The 19,844-nt window shown below is 43.2% G+C and overlaps 1 protein-coding gene across 1 annotated transcript in view; it reads right to left on the bottom strand.

The window, feature by feature from the left end:
• Positions 1–272: 272 nt before the first annotated feature.
• The window catches only part of ndst3 (N-deacetylase/N-sulfotransferase (heparan glucosaminyl) 3), a 256,590-nt gene continuing 237,018 nt past the window's right edge, over positions 273–19,844 (bottom strand). Inside the window, exons 13-14 of the mRNA XM_041180735.1 lie at positions 11,540–11,642; positions 273–395 (exon numbers count right to left, since the gene is read on the bottom strand). Coding sequence (XP_041036669.1) covers positions 273–395; positions 11,540–11,642 — 226 coding nt within the window. The remainder of the gene's footprint in view (positions 396–11,539; positions 11,643–19,844) is intronic.

Below are 19,844 nucleotides of genomic sequence, written 5' to 3'. Positions count from 1 at the left end.
TGCGTGCAGACTGAACCCTGACTTAATGTCACCAGTTAATCGTGTAACTCAGCCATAGGCTGTTGACCCACATTTCCTCCACTGCTGTCAGCTTCACAATACCACATGCCAGCATATGGAAAGATTAAAGAATACTTTCTGTTTGTAGAGGTATAGTAGAAAGTTGTTTTTTTTTGGCAGTCACTCCTAGCTTAGGAGAGGGAGTTGGTGGGGGTGCTGTATGTTGGGACTGATAATAGGGCAATTGCTATTTGCTTCCAGTTTTCCAACAACTATCTCATCACTTTTTGTAGTTCTTCCCTCAGCCAAGATGGCAATGGCAGACCCAGTCTGTAGAACAGCTTGGAGAGTTCAACATTGTGGTCCTTGTAGTATTGTGAGAGGAATGTTCTAGACTACAAAGGGGAAAAAAAGAACAAAAAGAAATGCATCATTAAAACAAAAGAAGCAGCTCATGTTTCAGATCATCCAAATATACCTTTCTCATACCTAAAAACAGGAGTTGTATGAATATATGATTGATTTATTCATATTATCAAGGACTCAATTTTTCCCAGCAAAAGCTACTAAGGGCATCAGCTTCCAATAAGTGAATGTATGCAATTTTAATGCACCATATGAAGATTTTGCTTTACTTTTAGATTTACAAGTGTGAGTCTAGAAATTGGCGAGATTGACTGCTGCACAAGGGGCCCAGGGGACAGCGCGCCAGTTGGGAAGAAACTACGGTGGGGACACCAGCACCAGGCCGAGATGGAGTGGTGGGTGGTCAGGGTAGTAGGAGATCAGGAAGTGTTATGTTTGGTAGTGTGCAGTTTCAATATGGATTAAGGAGGAGTGCTCACTCTGGCTCCATGATCAGGCAGAAAAAAAAGCTTTCACTTGTTCTTTTTTAGGTGACAGCCCCCAGAGGCCCTTTCAAGGATCGCCTGTTCACCTGTTTTTAAACTGCCCACAGCTCGTAAGTGGCATTGGCTTCCGTTTCCCCCTTCCCTCCACCGTTAGAGATCCAAGATGATGCTAGTAGGGGCACAGGCAGCTCCTACTGGCTTCCGTATGAAATGACCTAAATTCACTGGCAGAGCCAGGTTGAAAGGTCACTGGTGACCTCCTTATTACACTCCCAGCAGCAGAGTGGTTTCAAGGTCTTTCAGCTTCCTCTTCAGGATGTTAATACTTAGGCTCCTGTAAGATCAAAGAAAGTTCCCATATTCCTGGATCAATTAGACTGATTTCTCGATTCCTGGATTGTCACGCTGAACTTAATACCATTGTTATGATAATATCAGGTGCAGCTTTATTTACTGTAATATAGGGCATAGTGGTATCGGTGGTTATGTTACTGGCTTAAGAAATTCAAAAGCATGGATCAAATAGCCAAAAAAAACATGAGTTACAATCTATCCCATCATAGCAGTTTGAGCATTTGAATTCAGTGTAAAAAGCATCAGGAAATATAAAAAATTGTACCAGCAAAAAGTGACAACGAAGATGTTGGATTGTCATGAAAATCCAATTGGCTGACTAATGTCTTTTAGGGAAGGAAACCTGCCGTCCTTACCCTGTCTCACCAAAAGTGATTCCAGTCTTACACCTGTATAGTGTTTTATTACCTTTACAGGGCAACTAGACATGGGCAATAATTGTCAGCCTTGCAGGCAACCTCCACATCCGTAGAATGAATAATAATAAGAAAAAACAACTAAAACAAACACCGATACAATAATACAAAAACAAAATACTGCAGATCTTGGAAGTAAAAAAAAGAAAATACTGGAAATACTCAGCACTATCTGTGGAGAGAGAAACAGATATAATGTTTCAGCTCTGTGGCCTTTCATCTAGATGGTCACAAGCCTGAATGGATCTGCTGAGTAATTCCAGTGTTTTACTGTTTTTATAACAGGAGGATACTAATTGTGCTCGCTCTGAGATTCCTATGTTTCCCACTTTTCCCACATCATTACTATTTTCTGTTTTATTTTTATTAGTTTATAATGTTATGTTCTTTTAGCTAATCTAACCTGTTATGAGCTCAAAGAGTACAGTGCTTTTAGTACAACATCTTTATTAGAACTCAATGTAACATGGTTGCCCCCAGCCCGTGCCTCCTGGCAGAAGTCACATGACTATGGCAAGCCAGGTAGGACCTTTAGTACATGATTGCATTTCAATCCCAAACATCCACCTTTTAATAATGAACAAAAGACAAATGTGTATTCACAATCATGTGGGTTACCCAAGTTACCCACTATACACCATTTAGAGCTATACATGCATTACATACATAGTCTTTAAATCAGGTCACTTAATAGTATGCGTGCATGTTGTCATTGGCTGTTCATCTGCTGATGTTCCCTCCCCGGGGAGTGTCACGCCCATGGCATTTGTTGTTGCCTTGGTAACTGTTTGTTGTTCAATTTTCGTTGTTGGTGACTGGTGGGCCTCTGGGAGTGATGGTCATTCTGTGCTCTGTGCAGCTGGTGAGATTCCATCTTCATGATCAACTAACAGCAGTGAAGGAACAGCTTCTCTAGTTATTTATATATGCCTGCGGCTGTGCTGGCATATTTGGTTGTTCACGTTCACCACGCAAAATCAAGTGACAATTGCTCTACGCATGTCCCAAGTTTCCACATGGGCTGATTCCTGTTTTGAGCATTGAAAGTTTGTACCCTGATTGGCTCTCCTATGCTTAATGGTTTAGCAGTTTTGTCAAAATGAAATTTGGTTTTCTGCCATTTCACTTTGATTTTTTTCACTCACACCTGCTACTACTTCGGGCTTCACTAGCTTTTTTGCTATTGGAAGAGTAGTTTGGGTGTAGTGTGACATTAGTCTTTGGACTGGACTCTTTCCATGCTTTCAGTCAGTGTGTTTTTGCACTAGAGGATTGTCTTGTATACATCTGTGCTAGGTTTGCTCAATTTCTTGATGGTTCCTTTGATGATTTTCACTGCCTCCTCAGCATTTCCATTTGACAGGTCATAGTGTGGAAATGATGTATAGTGTTGAATTTCCCAATCTTTTGTGAAGCAGCTGAATTCTTCACTTATGAACTGAGGGCCATTGTTGCTCATCACAATATCTGGAATACCATAACAATTGAAGTGTGCTTTCAGGCATTCTACAATCTCACCAGTAGTCACTGAAATCAGCTGGTCTAACTCCCAGTAGTCAGAATAGTAGCCTATGGTGATAAGATAATCAGTTCCTGTTAGAGTGAAGAGGTCTACTCCCAGCTTCACCCATGGTCTGTTTGGGATGTCATAGTGTCATCAGCAGCTCTCTAGTTTGCTGAGCTTGGTACTCATTACAAGAACCACACTGGCTGATGTAGTCCTTAATTTCATTGCTCATGTTTGGCCAGCAAAGCACTTCTCTTTCCTCCCTCAGACTTGACCCAATTCCTTGATAGCTTACATAGATGCACTTCAGCATCTCTCCTCTCATCTTCTTAGAGATAATGACTCTATTTCCTTTGTACAATATGCCATCTTGGGCTGTTAATTCATCTCTGTATTCCTAATGCACTCTTGTGACCACAAGTGTGCCCTTGATGCTTTCAGGCCATCCTTTCATCATTACTTCTTGCAGCATTTGGAGAGTTGCACCTTGTTGGGTAGTTGCTAGATTTGAACAAAGCACTTGTCTGTCAGATTAAATGTCTCTGCAGGGCTAATGACTTGTCAAGCTGATGCCTCATATTGAATCTGGAAGATTTCACACTCTGTTTCAGCATCCCCAACTTTCTTCATAGGGAGTGCTGCTCTTGACAGCATGTCAGTGATATACATCTGTTTCCCTTATGTCACATCCAGATGATATCTCTGTAAGTGAAGTAACATTCTTTGTAGATGCTTTGGAGCAGATAGTACTGGTTTGAGGAAAATGCTTTGAAGTGGTATTCAGACTCCACTGTCACTTTGTCTTTCCCAAGTAGATATTGATGAAAATGCTCACAAGCAAAGACAATAGCTAGGCACTCTTTCTCGATCTAAATGTAGCATCATTCAGTTTGCATTAACACTCTGGATGCAAATGCAACTGGTTGTCCTTGCCCCACTACGGTTGCTCCAAGACCCGTTTCACTGGTATCACACTACAAAGTGACACCATCATTGATGTCATAGTACTTCAGCACTGGTATTGTTGTCACTAGTTGATTGATTTTAGTGAACACTGCTTCTTGTTCTGTGCCCCAATACCACTGCACATCCTTGGCAGTGAGATGACATAATGGTTCACACTCTGACAACAAGTTAAGCAAAAATTTCACCAAATAGTTCACAAATCCAACAAATCATTGCACTGTTTTCACATCTTTGGTCTCATCTTTTCAGGACCCGGGCAAAGACCTTTTGCTATCAGCACATGGCCAATGTACTTGACTTCAGGCATCTTCAATTGTAATTTTTTCTTGTTCAGCTTCAGGTTCATCTGACGAGTTCTCTCTAAAAGTCACACTAGATTTTGATCGTCATCAGCAATTGGTTCTTCCATCCACATGCATAGACTAACAGATCATTCACTATCGATTTCACTCCAGGAAGATCACTGACAATCTCATGCTTTCTGCATTGATACTCTTCTAGAGCCATGAAAATGCCAAACAGCATGTGCAGCAATCTGTATCTCCCGAACAGCACTCAGAATGTCCTTAGAAAACTGTTGCTTTCATCCAGCTTCATTTGCCAGTAACCATCCTTCGCATCTAGGGCAGTAAAGATCTTTGTTTTGGCAAGTTGTGGCTAAATTCCTTTAATTGTTGGCATGGTGAGATCTCTTCAGTACTTCATTTAGTTCACTTGATGCTCTCCTGCTGTGGCCATCATTCTCACAGTCACAAATGATTTATCACCTATTGACTTGTTGGAGTCACCCTGTTGTATGGTGTACAGTGATTTGTCAGGCTCTTTGGCTGATATCTCTCCAGTGGCCATCTGCATAGAGTTGTTTCATTTCTTTCTAGCTAAACACTGGTGTGCAAAACGATTTGGCTTCTTGCTGTGTTTCCCCACACCGGACAAGCCTTCTTTCCTTTTGCGAGATGTCCTCCATAGTATTTCCATCCCGCCCTTGTCCATAAGCGTTCTGTTCTTTTGGCCTGGAATGTCTATCAGCATCATGCAAAGCCTAGTCTGTTTTGCCATACATATGCTCAAGTTGATGTTTTGCAACCTCTGTGCTTCTGCACGTGTGTGGCTTTCTTGAGAGTAAGTTTCTCCTCTGTCAGTAAACTTGCTCTTACTGCAGGATTTATTATGCCTAAGACAATCCAATCTTTAATGAGATCATCCTTTAGTTGCCCAAATTGACAGGATTTTGTGAGTTGTGTTACTGCAGTCACATACTGATCAATGAATTATTTTTCACCTTGAGCCCTAATGTTGAACACTATTCATAAGTTATGTTCACTTGGGGTTCAGAGCATGCTTTCATGGCTTTCAAAATTTCTGCAGTTTGTTTTCTCTGTTCTTTGGACGGGTTTAGAGTGGAATACAATTTGTAGCAGTCTCTCCTCAACATTATAAAAAGGGTTACTACTCCTATTGGCTCTGGCTTGTTAGTTAAATATGTCGCAATCTCACAGTTTTGCCATTGCAAGTGGAAACTGACGTTTTTACCTTTCATTTTGACAGGAGCTGGGAGAGGAAAATCAGCAGCCATTTTGATGCACCTAGTTTGTTTGCTTTCCTTTTTAATGACTTTCAGTGGCTGTTTTAACAGCTTTCTGCAGCTCTGAACATTCCTGTCTTCCTCTTTTTGTGGCTGTGGCTTCTCTCCAGCTCTTCAAAACTCAAATCTCAGCTACACTTCTGACACCATGTTACGAGCTCAAAGAGTACAGTGCTTCTACTGCAATGTCTTTATTAGAACTCAATGTAACAAGGCTGCCCCCAGCCTGTGCCTCATGGCAGAGGCCACATGACTACATAAAGCCAGGTAGGACCTTTAGTACATGATGGCATTTCAATCCCAAACATAACCTATTCAACTTTTTCTAATCTCGTTCCATGGAAATGGCCGGAAACTTGGAAAAGCAGGGTTTTTGTTGTTGAATTCTCTACCCTAGACAGTTGTGGATGCACCATCATTGAATATACTTAAGGCTGTGACAGATAGATTTTTGGTCTCTCAGGAAATCAGGGGATATGAGGAGTGGGCAGGAAAGTGAAATTGAAATCCAAGATTAGCCATGATCATATTAAATGGCTGAGAAGGCTCGACACGCTGTATGGCCTTCTCCTGCTCCTATTTATTATGTTCTGAAAGTGGGTCTCAAAGAACACTTTTTTCCGCTAATTGAATTCCTGCACTTGGAGGACTGATGTGGTGAATGGATGCGTAGTTTACGCTAGGAAGAGGTCTGTAAAATGACTATACTCATCAGTCAACCTGCAATGCTGAATGAGCTTATATGAGTAAACTCATCGACAGTTCTCAAAAAGAAGAGTATGGCAGACACAGTTTTGCAGCAACAAATTTCTTACAATGTATAGATATAAACATGTGTCAAAGCATGTTTCACGATTTTCTGCTGTTTCAAAGTCAGCTCCTGGTATGGCCAGACATGCTAAAATTGGGCATTTTGAAAGCCGCAGATATATTCAGTACTCAGAGGATAGATTTTCTGCTTCCTCATATATGTAAAATGGATTGAAATAACTCAAATAACAATGTAACTGATCGATTTTCAGCTGCATATTATGACTACAATTATGTCTGTTATGCTCTGAGATAGTACATAAGGCATGATATATTAAGTCGGATTGGCTACAATTGCACTTGCTAGCTTGATCTTTGTGTGAACCTAAGGGTTAAGTGAGTGGAATATAGGAATGGTCAGTCCAAACAAGCAGTTAAATAGAAATGCAGTATGAAATGTCTTGTGTCCTGTATAAGCTGCATTTTAAGGACAGGATATAGGCAATAAATGACCTAAAGCCCATGCTTATAAAAAGTCAGGTAAACTTTGTCTTTGGTTTTACAGCTAACCTTACTTAGGGGCTCTGTTTACTTTATCCCTCATTTTGTTAATTTAGGTTAATTGTTTGACTCTGAAAGAGTTAAAAAGTCAGGTAAGGGGGTTGTCCTTATTGCAAACATTCTAATGGTTTTCAAAACACTGGCAGGAAGAACTTCATAAGGGAATCTTGAAACTACTTCTGACCTCATTGGTCAGGGGAGTGAGGGCCCTTGAAACAGTGTGAAGATTTACCTGGGCAATGCTTATCAGCCATGTGGAATGCTAGGCCTCTTTGGGAGTCCTGTAAAGGTCAAAAAGGGCATTTTGAAACAGATCATAGATACTTTGTCAATCAGGGGTCACATTATCTTTGACTACTAACAGAGCTGATCATGAAGGGAGTTAACAATTCCTGATCGCCACAGATTTTGAACATATGTACAAAGAGGTATAAGAAAGGCGTACCTTTCCTTTTTTCCTCACTGTATAGCCAAACGTTGACTAATGTGTCAGAAATTATATCTTTTCCGCTGGGTGTCTGATCATCGCTCCAGGTGTGAACCAGGACTAGAAGGGACCACCTGGGCTAGGTAAGATGAAAGCTTGTGAGTATCATTCAGGGGACCTGTAACTTCTTAGGTTCCTGGTTGATTTAAAGCAGAAAGCTGGAGGGGGAGTGCCATTTTTTCTGTGATTGTGTTAAAGGCAGGAGGCTTGGCTGAAAGAGTCCAGTTTTTCTGTGGGTTAAAATAAAAAGATTGAAGGCAAGGCTGGGGACTGTGAGGTAGATTCGGCTTTGTGGATATCATCCAGATAACTGGATATGTAAACTTTTGATCTCATAGTTTAAAGACCAGCTGTGGATTGGAAGGATTCAATTTCTGTGGGGTATTTATAAAATGAGGACACAACTGAATTGAAAGAAATCAGTTTGTAAATTTTGATAGGTCCTGCATGGTGTTATTCGTCAGGTCGTCAGCTATCAGTGTGCTATTCATTCAAGATCCTTGTGATCTTGAAACATTGTTCAATAAAATTAGTTTGAGAATTTTATGATCCTATACCTTTTGAGAGTATTGTTATTTATTTTATTCAAGTCCAAATCCTCGTAACAGTTCAAGTATTACAGAGTTTGGCACCTGAATAGGGACCTGAAAGATAAATAATGGAAGGCTGAAGTACAGATGGTGCGGTCATGAAGTCCGCGACGTGGAAAGTGGCTCAGAAGAATGAGGAGTGCGAAAAGAATAAGCTCAAAGAGGGAGATTGGCAGAGGGATAGAGTAAGCAATGAGAAAGTAAGAGGAAGATGGTGTGTCGTGAACCTGAGTTTAGTGAAGCAGTGTTTGGATAAGATAGGGGAATTGATGCCAGCAGTGAAAAGGTGTCTAGAGAGAAGTCAGAGGAAAAATAAATTAAATTAACCACTGGAAAATTGTACAGATATGTCCTGTCCACAAAAAGCATGACAAATCCAACCTGGCCAATTACCGTCCCATCAGTCTACTCTTGATCAACAGCAACGAAATGGAAGGTACTGTTGACAATGCTATCAAGTGCTGCTTACTCTGCAATAATCTGGTCACTGACGTTCAGTTTAGGGTCTGCCAGGCCACCCAGCTCATGATCTCATTATAGCCTTGGTCTAAACATGGATAAAAGAGATGAACTCAAGAGGTGAGATGAGAGTGACTGCCCTTGACATCAAGGCAGCATTTGACCAGAGTGTGGCATCAAGGAGCCCGAGCAAAGTTCGAGTCAATGGAAGTCCAGTGTTGGGGAAAATACTCCACTGGTTGGAGTCATACCTAGTACAAAGGAATATGGTTGTGGTTGTTGGAGGCCAATCTTCTCAGTCCTGGGACATCACTGCAGGAGTTCCTCAGGGTAGTGTCCTAGGCCCAACCATCTTCAGCTGCTTCATCAATGACCTTCCCCCCATCAAGGGATCAGAAGTGGGGATGTTCGTTGATGATTACACAATGTTCAGCACCATTCGCAACTCTTCAGATACTGAAGCAGTCTGTGTCCATATGCAGCAAGACCTGGACAACATTCAGGCTTTGGCTGATAAGTGGCAAGTGCTAGGCAATGACAATCTCCAACAAAAGAGAATCCAATCATTGCCCCATGATATTCAATGGCATTACCATCAATGAATCCCCCACTATAAACATTCCAGAGTTTACCATTGACCAGAAACTGAACTGGACCAGCCATATAAAACTGTAGCTACAATAGCAGGTCAAAGACTAGGAATTCTGCAGTGAACAACTCACCTCAACACCAAACTCACTCCTCCTCACTCACCATCTGCAAGGCTCAAGTCAGGAGTGTGATGGAATACTCTCCACTTGCCTGGATGAGTGCAGCTCCAACAACATTCTAGAAGCTTGACACATTCCAGGACAAAGCAAGTGCTTGATTGCACCCCATATATCATCTTAAACATTCACTATTCTGCCACCGAAGAACAGTGACAGTAGTGTGTACCATCTACATGATGCACCTCACTACTCACCAAGGCTCCTTCGACAGCACCTCCCAAACCACTACCTCCACCATCTAGAAGGACAAGGGCAGCAGATGCATGGGAACACCACCACCTGCAAGTTGCCCTCAAAGTTATACAACGTCTTGACTTGGGACTATTTCGCTGTTCCTTCACTGTCACTGGGTAGGGATTGGCAAAAAAAATGCTGGCCTAGCCTGTGACTCCAACATTCCGTGAAAGAATAAAAAAAATTTTGTGTTTGTAACTCATTGTATGAGTTTGTATTTCGAGGGTGCAGGGAATATGAAAGTGTGAATGTTATTATTGAGTGTGCCTGTGGAAATAAAGTAAAACTTCAAGTTATAAGGCTGAAGTTGTGATTATTGGTCAATGTCACAATTCGAGTATATTATGATAAACACGTGGGGATTTTAATCCAGATACGAATTTATACATGAGAACAGAATAGTTTTTAAACAAGAATATGTCAATGCCTGGAATCAAATGGGAATATTTGATTTCTGTTTGGAAATAGATGAGAACAGTGTATTGGATGGTAAAGCTACTGGAGGAGAGCAAGGGACCTGGGAGGATAGAAAAGGCATTACACAATTAATTGTGTTTTGAGAAGGGCTTGTATAATTTGTGATGTTTCTAGGAGAAATGCAGTTTAGTTTCTGGTCAAAAGGAGAATGGGAGTAATGTAGTATGCCTCCCCCTCCAATGAGGTTGGGAGTGGGTTTACCATATGATGAGTCATCATGAGATGTTGTATTAAGTTTAATGAGAATTCTGGGAAAGAAACAATAGCAGTGGATGAGGATGGATTATTAGTTTGTATGAGAGTCCAGGCCCCAGGGTGGATACCGCAAGGTTTGAAAACTGTATGAAATACTGGGAAGTCACTTATAAATAGTTCAGATTAGCTCATTTAGGCCAGTCGATAAAAACTATTAGAAATAGATTAAGGGAAATAATATACAAAGCGAGTGATACAGAACAGGGAGAGTTAGAGGAAGATGGGGCTATGGGCTGTTTATTCACAACATGTGGTGGGACAATTGGAAAGACATCTTCATCAAATGAATGAGACTGTGAAAGAAGCAAAATGTTTCTGCTGAAAATGATGTATGTGTAATGTATGGTTTTTGGTTGGTGGAATAGGTCCAAGAACACTTTCAGAAAATTTCAGCAAGAAAATTACCCTCTTGGATAACTGACAAATATCTCAGGGATATGTTTACCTATCAACTTACCATTAATGTTTTCAAGATCAGGGGACTTACTAGCATAGGTAACCCCACTGAAACATGAGTCTTATCTGGGAAATATTGATACAAATTTAATATAATTGATTCTGTACCATCCTACTTTGAGGGAGAAGGAGAAGTCCAAGCCCCATCTCAGAACTGAGAACATTGGCAGAGTAGGTCGGGGTCATTTGTCACGATATGACCAACACCCAAAGTATGTGCCACAGGTAGATGAGATTACTTGGCTAGCCTCGACCTAAATGTATGTGTTCCAGGAGGGGAATGCCTTTGTCTGATTGTATGACATAAGTAAAAGTGTGGCCTCAGCCTGTGGGTTCACCTGGGATAGGGAGGGACCCAACTGCATCTGATGGTAAACAAAGGAGAACATTGCATGTTCCTGCATGAACTTGTATGCATTCAGCATACAAGATGAGGAGGGGAATATTGTGTCACAAACATACATCAGGAATACCAGCATAGGAACCTGACCTATCCCATTAATGACGGGACATTATGATTTACCCCAGCGCTACCTGTTAGACTGGCCACTGTCCAGTAAAATTAGCTTGAGAATTTTATAATCCTACAGCTGTGCCAGTGTCAAGCATTACACATGTTTTGGATCGAAAATTGCAAGTCTGCTGCCTATGATTTTCAGAAGTGCATTTGAGGCGCGTGAGGTATCTCACAGTGTGAAAGGACTTAGAAAATCTTCCTGTGCATTTTCCTGGGATTCCCAGGGGTCTGTGATGTAAATCAAGAAAGCATTGCATTACATTTGTATTAGGATTAGGCTGCTGTTTTTATTAAACAGTAATACCTCTAAATCCATCGCTGGATACCTTCTGCCTTTGCTTTTCCCCAAACACTTTGTCTTCCCTCCTTCAAGCAACTGGCACCAGAAGCCCTTCTGAGGATCAAACCTGAAATTCATAAGACACCCTCTCAACCATTTGTGACTAACATTAGCTACATTTATAGAATCCCTCCAGGGATTATTCTTACACTATAAGCTAATGGGAAAGAAAAAACAAATAAATCTGCTTTGGCACAACAGGCAATTGCATCAAATCCTCAGTTAGAGTATCTTATCACTCCTTATTTCATACTTATATTTCATATTTAGCTTAGCAATAACAGGAAGAAAATATATGACAAAATCAGCTTAGGAAATGCCTTGTCCATAAAGTTTATTTAGCTGTTTAAAAGGGAGCAGAGTTCAGTTTAATGGGTTTAATCTCCAGGCATTTTACTGTTTACCTACTACTGTATCATAATCCAAGATTTAAAGATATGCAGTTCTTATTCAGGGCAAGCTAATGCCAGTATTGAAATGATGAATCTTGTAGAAGTGAAGGAATGGCAGTAAGCATTGACCGCTTTCCCATGAATGAACCCTGTCCATGGACCTTTAATTCTTATTGTAATGTTTCTGTGATAAATTACTACTAATCATTAATTTGAGTTTTTCAATACATTTTCCTCCCTTCAAATTTGCCCTTCAAACTTTCTCATTTCTTTTTCAAATTTTTAGACTATTATTCCAATAGCTGGCTTAGAATTTATTTTATAATATTTATGTAACAAAATAATAATGTAATTATTACATTACAACAGAAGTTTTGAAGTTTTTTAATAATTATGCGACACTTAGACTTATTGCCTGAAGCCTTTAGGACCATAAATGTACTGGAATCTTCTTTGGTTCTACTATTACTGACCACCATTGACCCTGTCAAATTTCCTGACCGATCTTTTTTGAAATGATATTTCTTAGTAGTGCTCCTGTAATGCAAAGAGCAACATCTGCCGATAGGATAGAGTGAATTGACTTTACCATGATTGATTACACTCACCAGGATGGACCAGTTAGTTATTAAATGTTCTCTGCCAGCTCTGGCAATGCTGAATGCTGGTTTCAATAATGCCACGCATTGCTAACGAGGTAATGGGAGAAGATGTAACCCACACCGATATCAATATATCATCGCTGCCTTATTTGAATATATCGGCGTGTTTTGAGGCAGCTAATTTTAGCAACTGATGTCACTTCTGGTGGAAAATCCCAGAAGTGTCCAGCACCAGCAGGGAGCTGGTGTAATGGCTCACTGACCAATTTTCCACACCTGTTTTAAGGTTGCCCAAAATAGGGTGATTATTCTTTAGAAAATCTTGCTGATAAACCTGAAATCAATGGTCCTATTAAATAATTCTCCTTTAGGCAAACATTTTCTCTGCTTGAATGCATCCCTGAAGCCCAGTTTCATTGGCTAAAAGCCAGAGGGGTCCAAAGATTGTAACTATGTTGAAAGCAGTACATTGTGATGAACAGCTTGAGGGATTTAGCTGGTGTTGAGGCTCCATTAGCATCATTTGGATGGAGTAATTGTTGATGTGTACGCCCTTCAAGCAAGCAATTTCATTAAGCAGTGATGGGGAACTAAGCCAGATTCAGTAGGCTAGTCTCAATATGTGAGATGTAAGTCCTGCTCTTTCAATGTCCGCAAAGTCAAGGCTGTACCTGGACAAAGAGTGGGCAAACCTGTACTAATATCAAGGAAGACTGGCCTTGCCAAACTTTGCAAGGTTAGTTAGTATTTTTTTTTTATTTTAATATGTTGCCTGTGCGCAGGATAGAGAGATATGGAAAGGCTACTGTGAGCCTTCGAGCAGAGCCCACACGATGATGTTGATGATGATGATACACTCTGTGTATGAAAAATCGGTGAAGTGAATCTGCCAGCATTTCCGTGGGGAGTGTGGACATGTGGGATGGGGTGGGGGGGGGGGCGGGAAACAGAATTCTGGCAGGTTGATCACCATTGAAGAGGATCAAATTTTTCGTTCTACTGCAAGTTCTGCTTGTTGGATAAAAACTGTTACAAACTATAGGGAAAGTAGCCTGGAGGAGGTGTGTGTATCAAATCTGTCTGGAAGTGGGAATATGGGGAAAATTTTCCAGTGACTTCAAAAGAAGGGCTGTAGATTCAAAGGAGCAAAGGAGGCAGTTCCTGAATTAGAGAATGATTTAAACAAAATGCAAGTGGTTCAAAGAACTGCAGATTAAATTTAATGCCAAAGAGTGTAAAGTGTGGCATGCAGGAAAAAAATGAGTCACATACATACTTCATGATTGGTGATGAAACAGCTAAATATGATGCGGAAGAGACCTGGGGGTCTTAGATAACTCAATGGTTAACATGTCCAGTCAATTCAGGCAGCAATTAGGCTCTAAGAGAATTGGGGAACGGGCAGGAAAGTGGATTTAAGATCTTACTGAATAGTGCAGCAGCTTGCGGGGACATATAGCCTACCCCTGCTTCTATTTTTTATAGTTCTTATAGCAATCAAAAGGTCCATTGAAATATTGAACTACAGAGACAAGTCAGAGAAAGAGGTGATCAAACTGCGCGCTGCTTGGATCACAATGCACTTTGAGTACAATGTCTAATTCCAGTCACCAGGAAACGAGGGAGATAGTGAAGCATTGACATCAGCACAGAGAAGAAACCATAAGGCTAATTAGTTGTGTTAGAGGTCTGAGTTCTCAGAAAAGACTAGAGAGGTATGGTTCTGGAAATTTGGCTGTGCAGCACCTGTTTTGCAGAAGTTACGTTTCTCCTAAACATCCAGTATGGCAGGAAGGAAGTGCATACTGATTGCCAGTTGGAATTTCATCTCCCGCTATACTAGTGTATGCCAGAAAATCAGTGTCCATGGCCACGTCTTCTCACTGCTTCTCCTACTAAGAGAATGTTTTAGATATGACTCTAGGAAGTTGAGGCATTTTGTGTATCAAAGCATCACCAAGGGGAAGTACAGTAGTAGCCATTAGAGGGACATGCTGTTTGATACAGTCAGTGAGACATGGGGCCTATACCCTGGCATCACACTGGCACTGGAATTCTCTACCCCAGAGGCCTGTGGAAGCTTCATCATTCAGCATGTTGAAGACATAAAATTGATAGATTTCTGGATGCTAATGATATCACGAGATATGGGGGTCGGGGGGGGTGGAAATGGTGTAAGAGGTAGATGAGCAGCCATGAATGACCTACTCTTGCTCGTATTTTCCTAGTGCCTGAATTTTAGGCTTGTCGGGTGAGCATAGTCGACAGGACTGGAAGCGGATATGAAATCCGCACCCACCAATGATTGGCTTCCGACAGCGATTTCATGCTGGCTGACCAATTAGCTGCCAGCCAGAGTGAAATGCTGAAAGATGCTCAGTATTGCTGGGGAGAGCACCAGGACGATGAAGGTGCAGGCGGATGGGTTTGAAAGGAGCTTCCTGAAGGCTGACAATCATTGTGGAACTGCTTCAGGGAGCTGCTGAGATTTTCCAAGGGTCAGACTATTGCTTTGTGATCCTGTGCTGTAAAGTGTGGTTGGAATATGTCTTTTGCACCCGGAACCCATGCCAGGTGGGACGGAATGGCTGGAGCCAGTCGACTCCCCCGCTTTTTGGGTGAGCGCCTGCCATTTCTACTGGAGGCTATGAGTCCATGTTGGGAGATATTGTGTGCCATGCCACACTTAACTAAGAAGACAGGGACAGAGGGGGCAACTCTGGTCAGTTGGCATGATGTAGTCTGAAGGACCTGGATGCAGTGCACGTTCAATGACTGCAATGCTTTGCCAGGGTGAGTACTGATTCCAGATGTAACCGTGGAAAGATGTGTTTGTGTGCGACAGAGTTGTTGGGGCTCATGGATGTGAAATTCCGAACTAAAATTGGCGCATCTTCCTGTGCCGATAAAGACTACATGTGAGTGGACAGGATGGCTGGCATGTGGGTAAGGGTGATATGCGGCAGTATGATGGACAGCTGAACCTGCGTCTTTGGTGTTCTGACATGTAGAGGCAGGACTAATGAAAGCAATTTTGTTCCTATAGGAGAAAAGGAGTCATAATGCACAGGAGCGAGGATGAATGGGTGGGTGTGTCCCTAATCTGTTCTTGCTAAGTCAGGTGGTGGAGCAGGTCCTGAGATGGCTGGTGAACGTGGAGCCAGGTCCACTGGTTGAGGAGAGGCATGGGTCTTGGAGGAGGGTAAGAGACCAGTGGACAAGGAAGAGATTGGGGGAGGGTATGTGAGATGTAGGGCAGCAGTTCTAAGACTGACAGGTGAAGTCCACTAATCCCCATTGCTCATTCATTCAGAAGTCTTTGCTCAGCCAGATATCCAATCTGAGAAGCTATCAGATTGCATGCATTCTCTGCTGCTCGAGACTTACATATTTTTCTTGTCCTTCAGATGGAACGTGTTCCAGAGCGCAGAAGGACTCCAAAGACCCTCCCTGGACATCAGCGGATGACCTACAGCCAGATGCACCTGCGACACATCCTCCCTCTGCACCGTGCACCAGCGCAGATACAGGCACATCATCAGGCATAAGCATTTTGGATAAGATGGTAGTGCACACTGGGGAAGGCAAGTCACATTTGCTTGGGGAGCTGGTGGAGGCAGTGTCCCCAGGGTGCTGACAGTTAAGGATTGCTGGAGACCAGGACAATGCAGAACCCGAGGCAGCTGATCAGCCTCTGCAGCCATCTAATAGGCAGCAAATGCCGGATGTCCAGTGGGATGTACCTGAAGATTGGCAGAGATCCCTGAGGGTCTGCATGCCACAGTCTCTGTGTTGGTCCTTATGTCCTTATGAGCGTAAGTGCCACTTTAGCCCAGAGCTCTGAACGCACAGCATCCTCCACAGAGAGAGTGGCGACTTTCATACAGCAGCATCTCCAGGAACTCAATCAGTGGTTTCTGGAGTTGCTTTCAAACATGTGAGCTTACACAGTGGTAGTGACCTCAGGAGGTCACTGCCAATGTGAGAGATGGATGAGGCATTTAGTGACTCTGCTTGCTGCCTGTACATCCATGGTGAGTAGGGAGGTTTAAACCAACCTCATGTTGCGGACGACCTGCAGCTTCATGCATCTGGGGCCTCCTCTCAGGGTGCTCCAGATGATGGCAGGAACTCCTCTACCCCTCTGCCAGTGAGTGTTGCATCTGAGGACACTGCAACGGCTGAGGAATGCCCAACCATTGCGTAGGACTCTCCCGCACAGCCAGAGCCCACAAGGTCCCGACGACTAGAGGACGCCCACCAAAGTCATCAAGGAGTATCAGTAAGCAGCTTGCCTCCACTGCAGCTTGCCATGAGGGGGAAGCACATCGATGTAGCACTCACAGGCGGAAATTTAAGTCACTATGATCAGATAAGGGGTTTCAAGGGTGAATCATTTCTCATTGACACGTGTGTAATGGTGTTTATATATCTTACACTTTACTTTTAAAATGTGAGATCCTGTCCAACAGTCTTAGTGTGCTTCATGCAATTGTTCTGGAGGAGACCTGGGAATTGTGTGTAATACATAGACTGGGCTGCAAATTTTATTTCAGAGGGAGGCACATGAGTCGGGGGGGTGACAGAAGGGCCTCATCAGCACCAAGCAGTAAGGTCTTGCTATCATTTGGACTCTTGGCTTTGGAGTTTTAATTGAAAGTCCTCGAATCAGGGCCTCCCTGGTCTCCCTGCCCCCCATAAACATGCTGCATCCGCTCCTCACCCTGGGGTTGAATAGACTCTTCCTCAGAATCAGCACTGGGTTCAGCGTCTGCAGCCTCAGCAACAGCATCGCTGTCTTCATTCTCCAAAGGGTTCACCCCCACTCCGCCCACTCCCACCGGAGAGAGGCAGATTGCGTAGGGCACAGCAGACTACTATAATAAGGGAGATACATTCCAGATCATATTGCAGTGATCCCCCTGAGTGGTCCAAGCAGTGGAACCACATTGTGAGTAGGCCTTTTGTCCTCTCAATGATTGACCTTGTGGAGAAATGACTGCGGTTGTCTCTGTCTTCAGCAGGCCTCCTTGGTTGTCTTAGCAGGGCATCAGCCACCTTTTTAGCAGTTGGCTTTTGTCTCCAGTAGCCAGCCATCCAATTGTGCTGATGCAAGAGCCTTGGCACCTGGGAGTGGCACAGGAGGTAGGCATCATGGCAGCTTCCAGGATACTTGGCACAAAACTGTAGGATCTCATTCTTGTGATCACACACAATCTGGATGTTTAGAAAGTAGAAGCACTTTCCATTTACAAAGGCACCTGGCTCCCCTGCTGGTGCCTTGATGGGTACATGTGTGCAGTCAATGGCTCCCTGAATTTGGGGAAATTCTGCTATTGCAGCGAGTCCACTTGCTCGCTGTGCCTGGCTGTCCTCTTCTGTCCTGAAGTAAATGAAAATGTTGACCCTTTGGAACAATGCACCTGTGACCAATTTGATGCAGCTGTGTGCAGCAGATTGCGAGACACCGCAAAGATCTCCCACTGACCCCTGGCATGATCCTGAGGCATAAAAGTTCAGGTCCACCGTCACCTTCAGAACCACTGGCATTGGGGTGGCCATCTACACAGTTGGAGGTTTTTTCAGGGCTGATCATCTCACAGATAGAGGCGACTGTTTCCCTGGAGAAGCAGAGCCTTCTTTGGCACTGAACCTCTGTCATGTCCAGGTAGCTCACTGCCTGTACACTCTGCCTGCTGGGTATTGGCACCTTCTGTGACCCTTCTGTGCCGCAAAGCTTGCTGGCCCTCCACCTCTTCTGGTTGCGCCTCTCGGTCCATAGGACAGACTCTGGGATGGTGCCTTCAGGCAACTGGCCTTCTCTCCCTTCTGGCCTGGAGGTCCTTCCAGCTAAAAACAGAATCCCCACGTTAGACCCAATGGTTGCACAGGTTTCAGCACTGAAGGGGCCTTTCCACAAAAAGCCTCTGCAAATGTTTAACTCTCCTCGTGTTATCTAAATCATCCAAAATATTGCAAAATGATCTATAATCCACCAACAAACAACTCACTTCAAAACTCCTAACTCCTCACTTATCTAACATCTTCTGGGCCTTTTATCTCATCTTGGATGTAGAATGAATGAAAAATGTGAAGGCCGCCTGGCCGATTGGCCTGTGCGTCAAACGTAAAAGTGCACGGGCCACTCGAAATTGCAATGAATTGAGGTTTTAATGGCCTTAGTCAGCCCTTTAATTGTTGGTGGCTGCGCTTCTGATTTCTACGTGTGCCCACCAACCAAAATATCATGAAGTGGCACGATGACATCGGGAAACCACCCCCCCCAACATCATCACGGCCCATTTCATGAAGTGTTGGGCCTGACACGCACCTGCACAGTGAAAGTAAATTCTGGCCCATGTTCCTTCCCTATTATTGGGGGATTCCACTCATGTTGCTACTGCATTAAAGCAACATGAAATAGCTGTTCACAACAGGCAGAGTACTGACCATACTCAATCAGCTAGTGGTTGCAAAATTCAGAACATAGGATAGAAATTATCCCCAGTCGGGGCGGCTTGTGCAGGGGCGAGCGCGAACTTGATTGGCGCCCCCGATCAGGGCCACACCGCCATTTTACGTGGGCGGGACAGTTAAGGCCCACCCCGTATAACACGCACCCGGAAGCGTTGAGCACTCCCTGTGCGGGCGGGGGGGATTCCCTGAGTTGGGGCCTGTGCTCTTTCGTACATGCGTGTTACATGAGCTGGGACATGTCAATGAATTTTTTCAAAATGTTTTATTTAATTAATAAACCCTTCATGAAACCTCATCCCGCCCGTGGATGAGATTTCATGAAAAATGTGAAGGCCGCCTGGGCTCTTCGCCTGCCCACCAACCTTAAGGTTGGATGGGCAACATTCTTAACTACTTTAATTACTTTCTTGATGGCCTTAATAGGCCTTTGACAGTTCAGTGGGCGCGCAGGTGGGCTGCACGTCTGCCGAACTGACAACCTAACTGATGCACAGTCACGTCAGGACGCCTGCCCGACGTCACCGTGCATCATTTTATGCGTCGGTGAGTGGGCCCTGCCCCAACCCAAAAATTCTTCTTATAGTAGCCAACATTAGATGTGATTCTATGATTGGACAACACTTTCTGAATGGTCCCAAGCGTGCCAAGAATTACAACAGCAAACAATTGAAGATTATCAGTCAGGCTCACAACGTGACTCACTTACACTAGAAGTTACATGTATTCATGTGCAGTGATCTGTCCTCTCTAAACAAAGAGTATGTCCAGGCATTCTTCTTTATATGATTAAACAAAAGC

This window comes from Carcharodon carcharias, chromosome 1 (genome assembly GCF_017639515.1).
Source record: "Carcharodon carcharias isolate sCarCar2 chromosome 1, sCarCar2.pri, whole genome shotgun sequence".
NCBI classification, from domain to species: Eukaryota; Metazoa; Chordata; class Chondrichthyes; order Lamniformes; family Lamnidae; genus Carcharodon; species Carcharodon carcharias.
The sequence above is the reverse complement of the archived record's forward strand: the minus strand, read 5'-3'. Positions and strand labels throughout refer to the sequence as shown.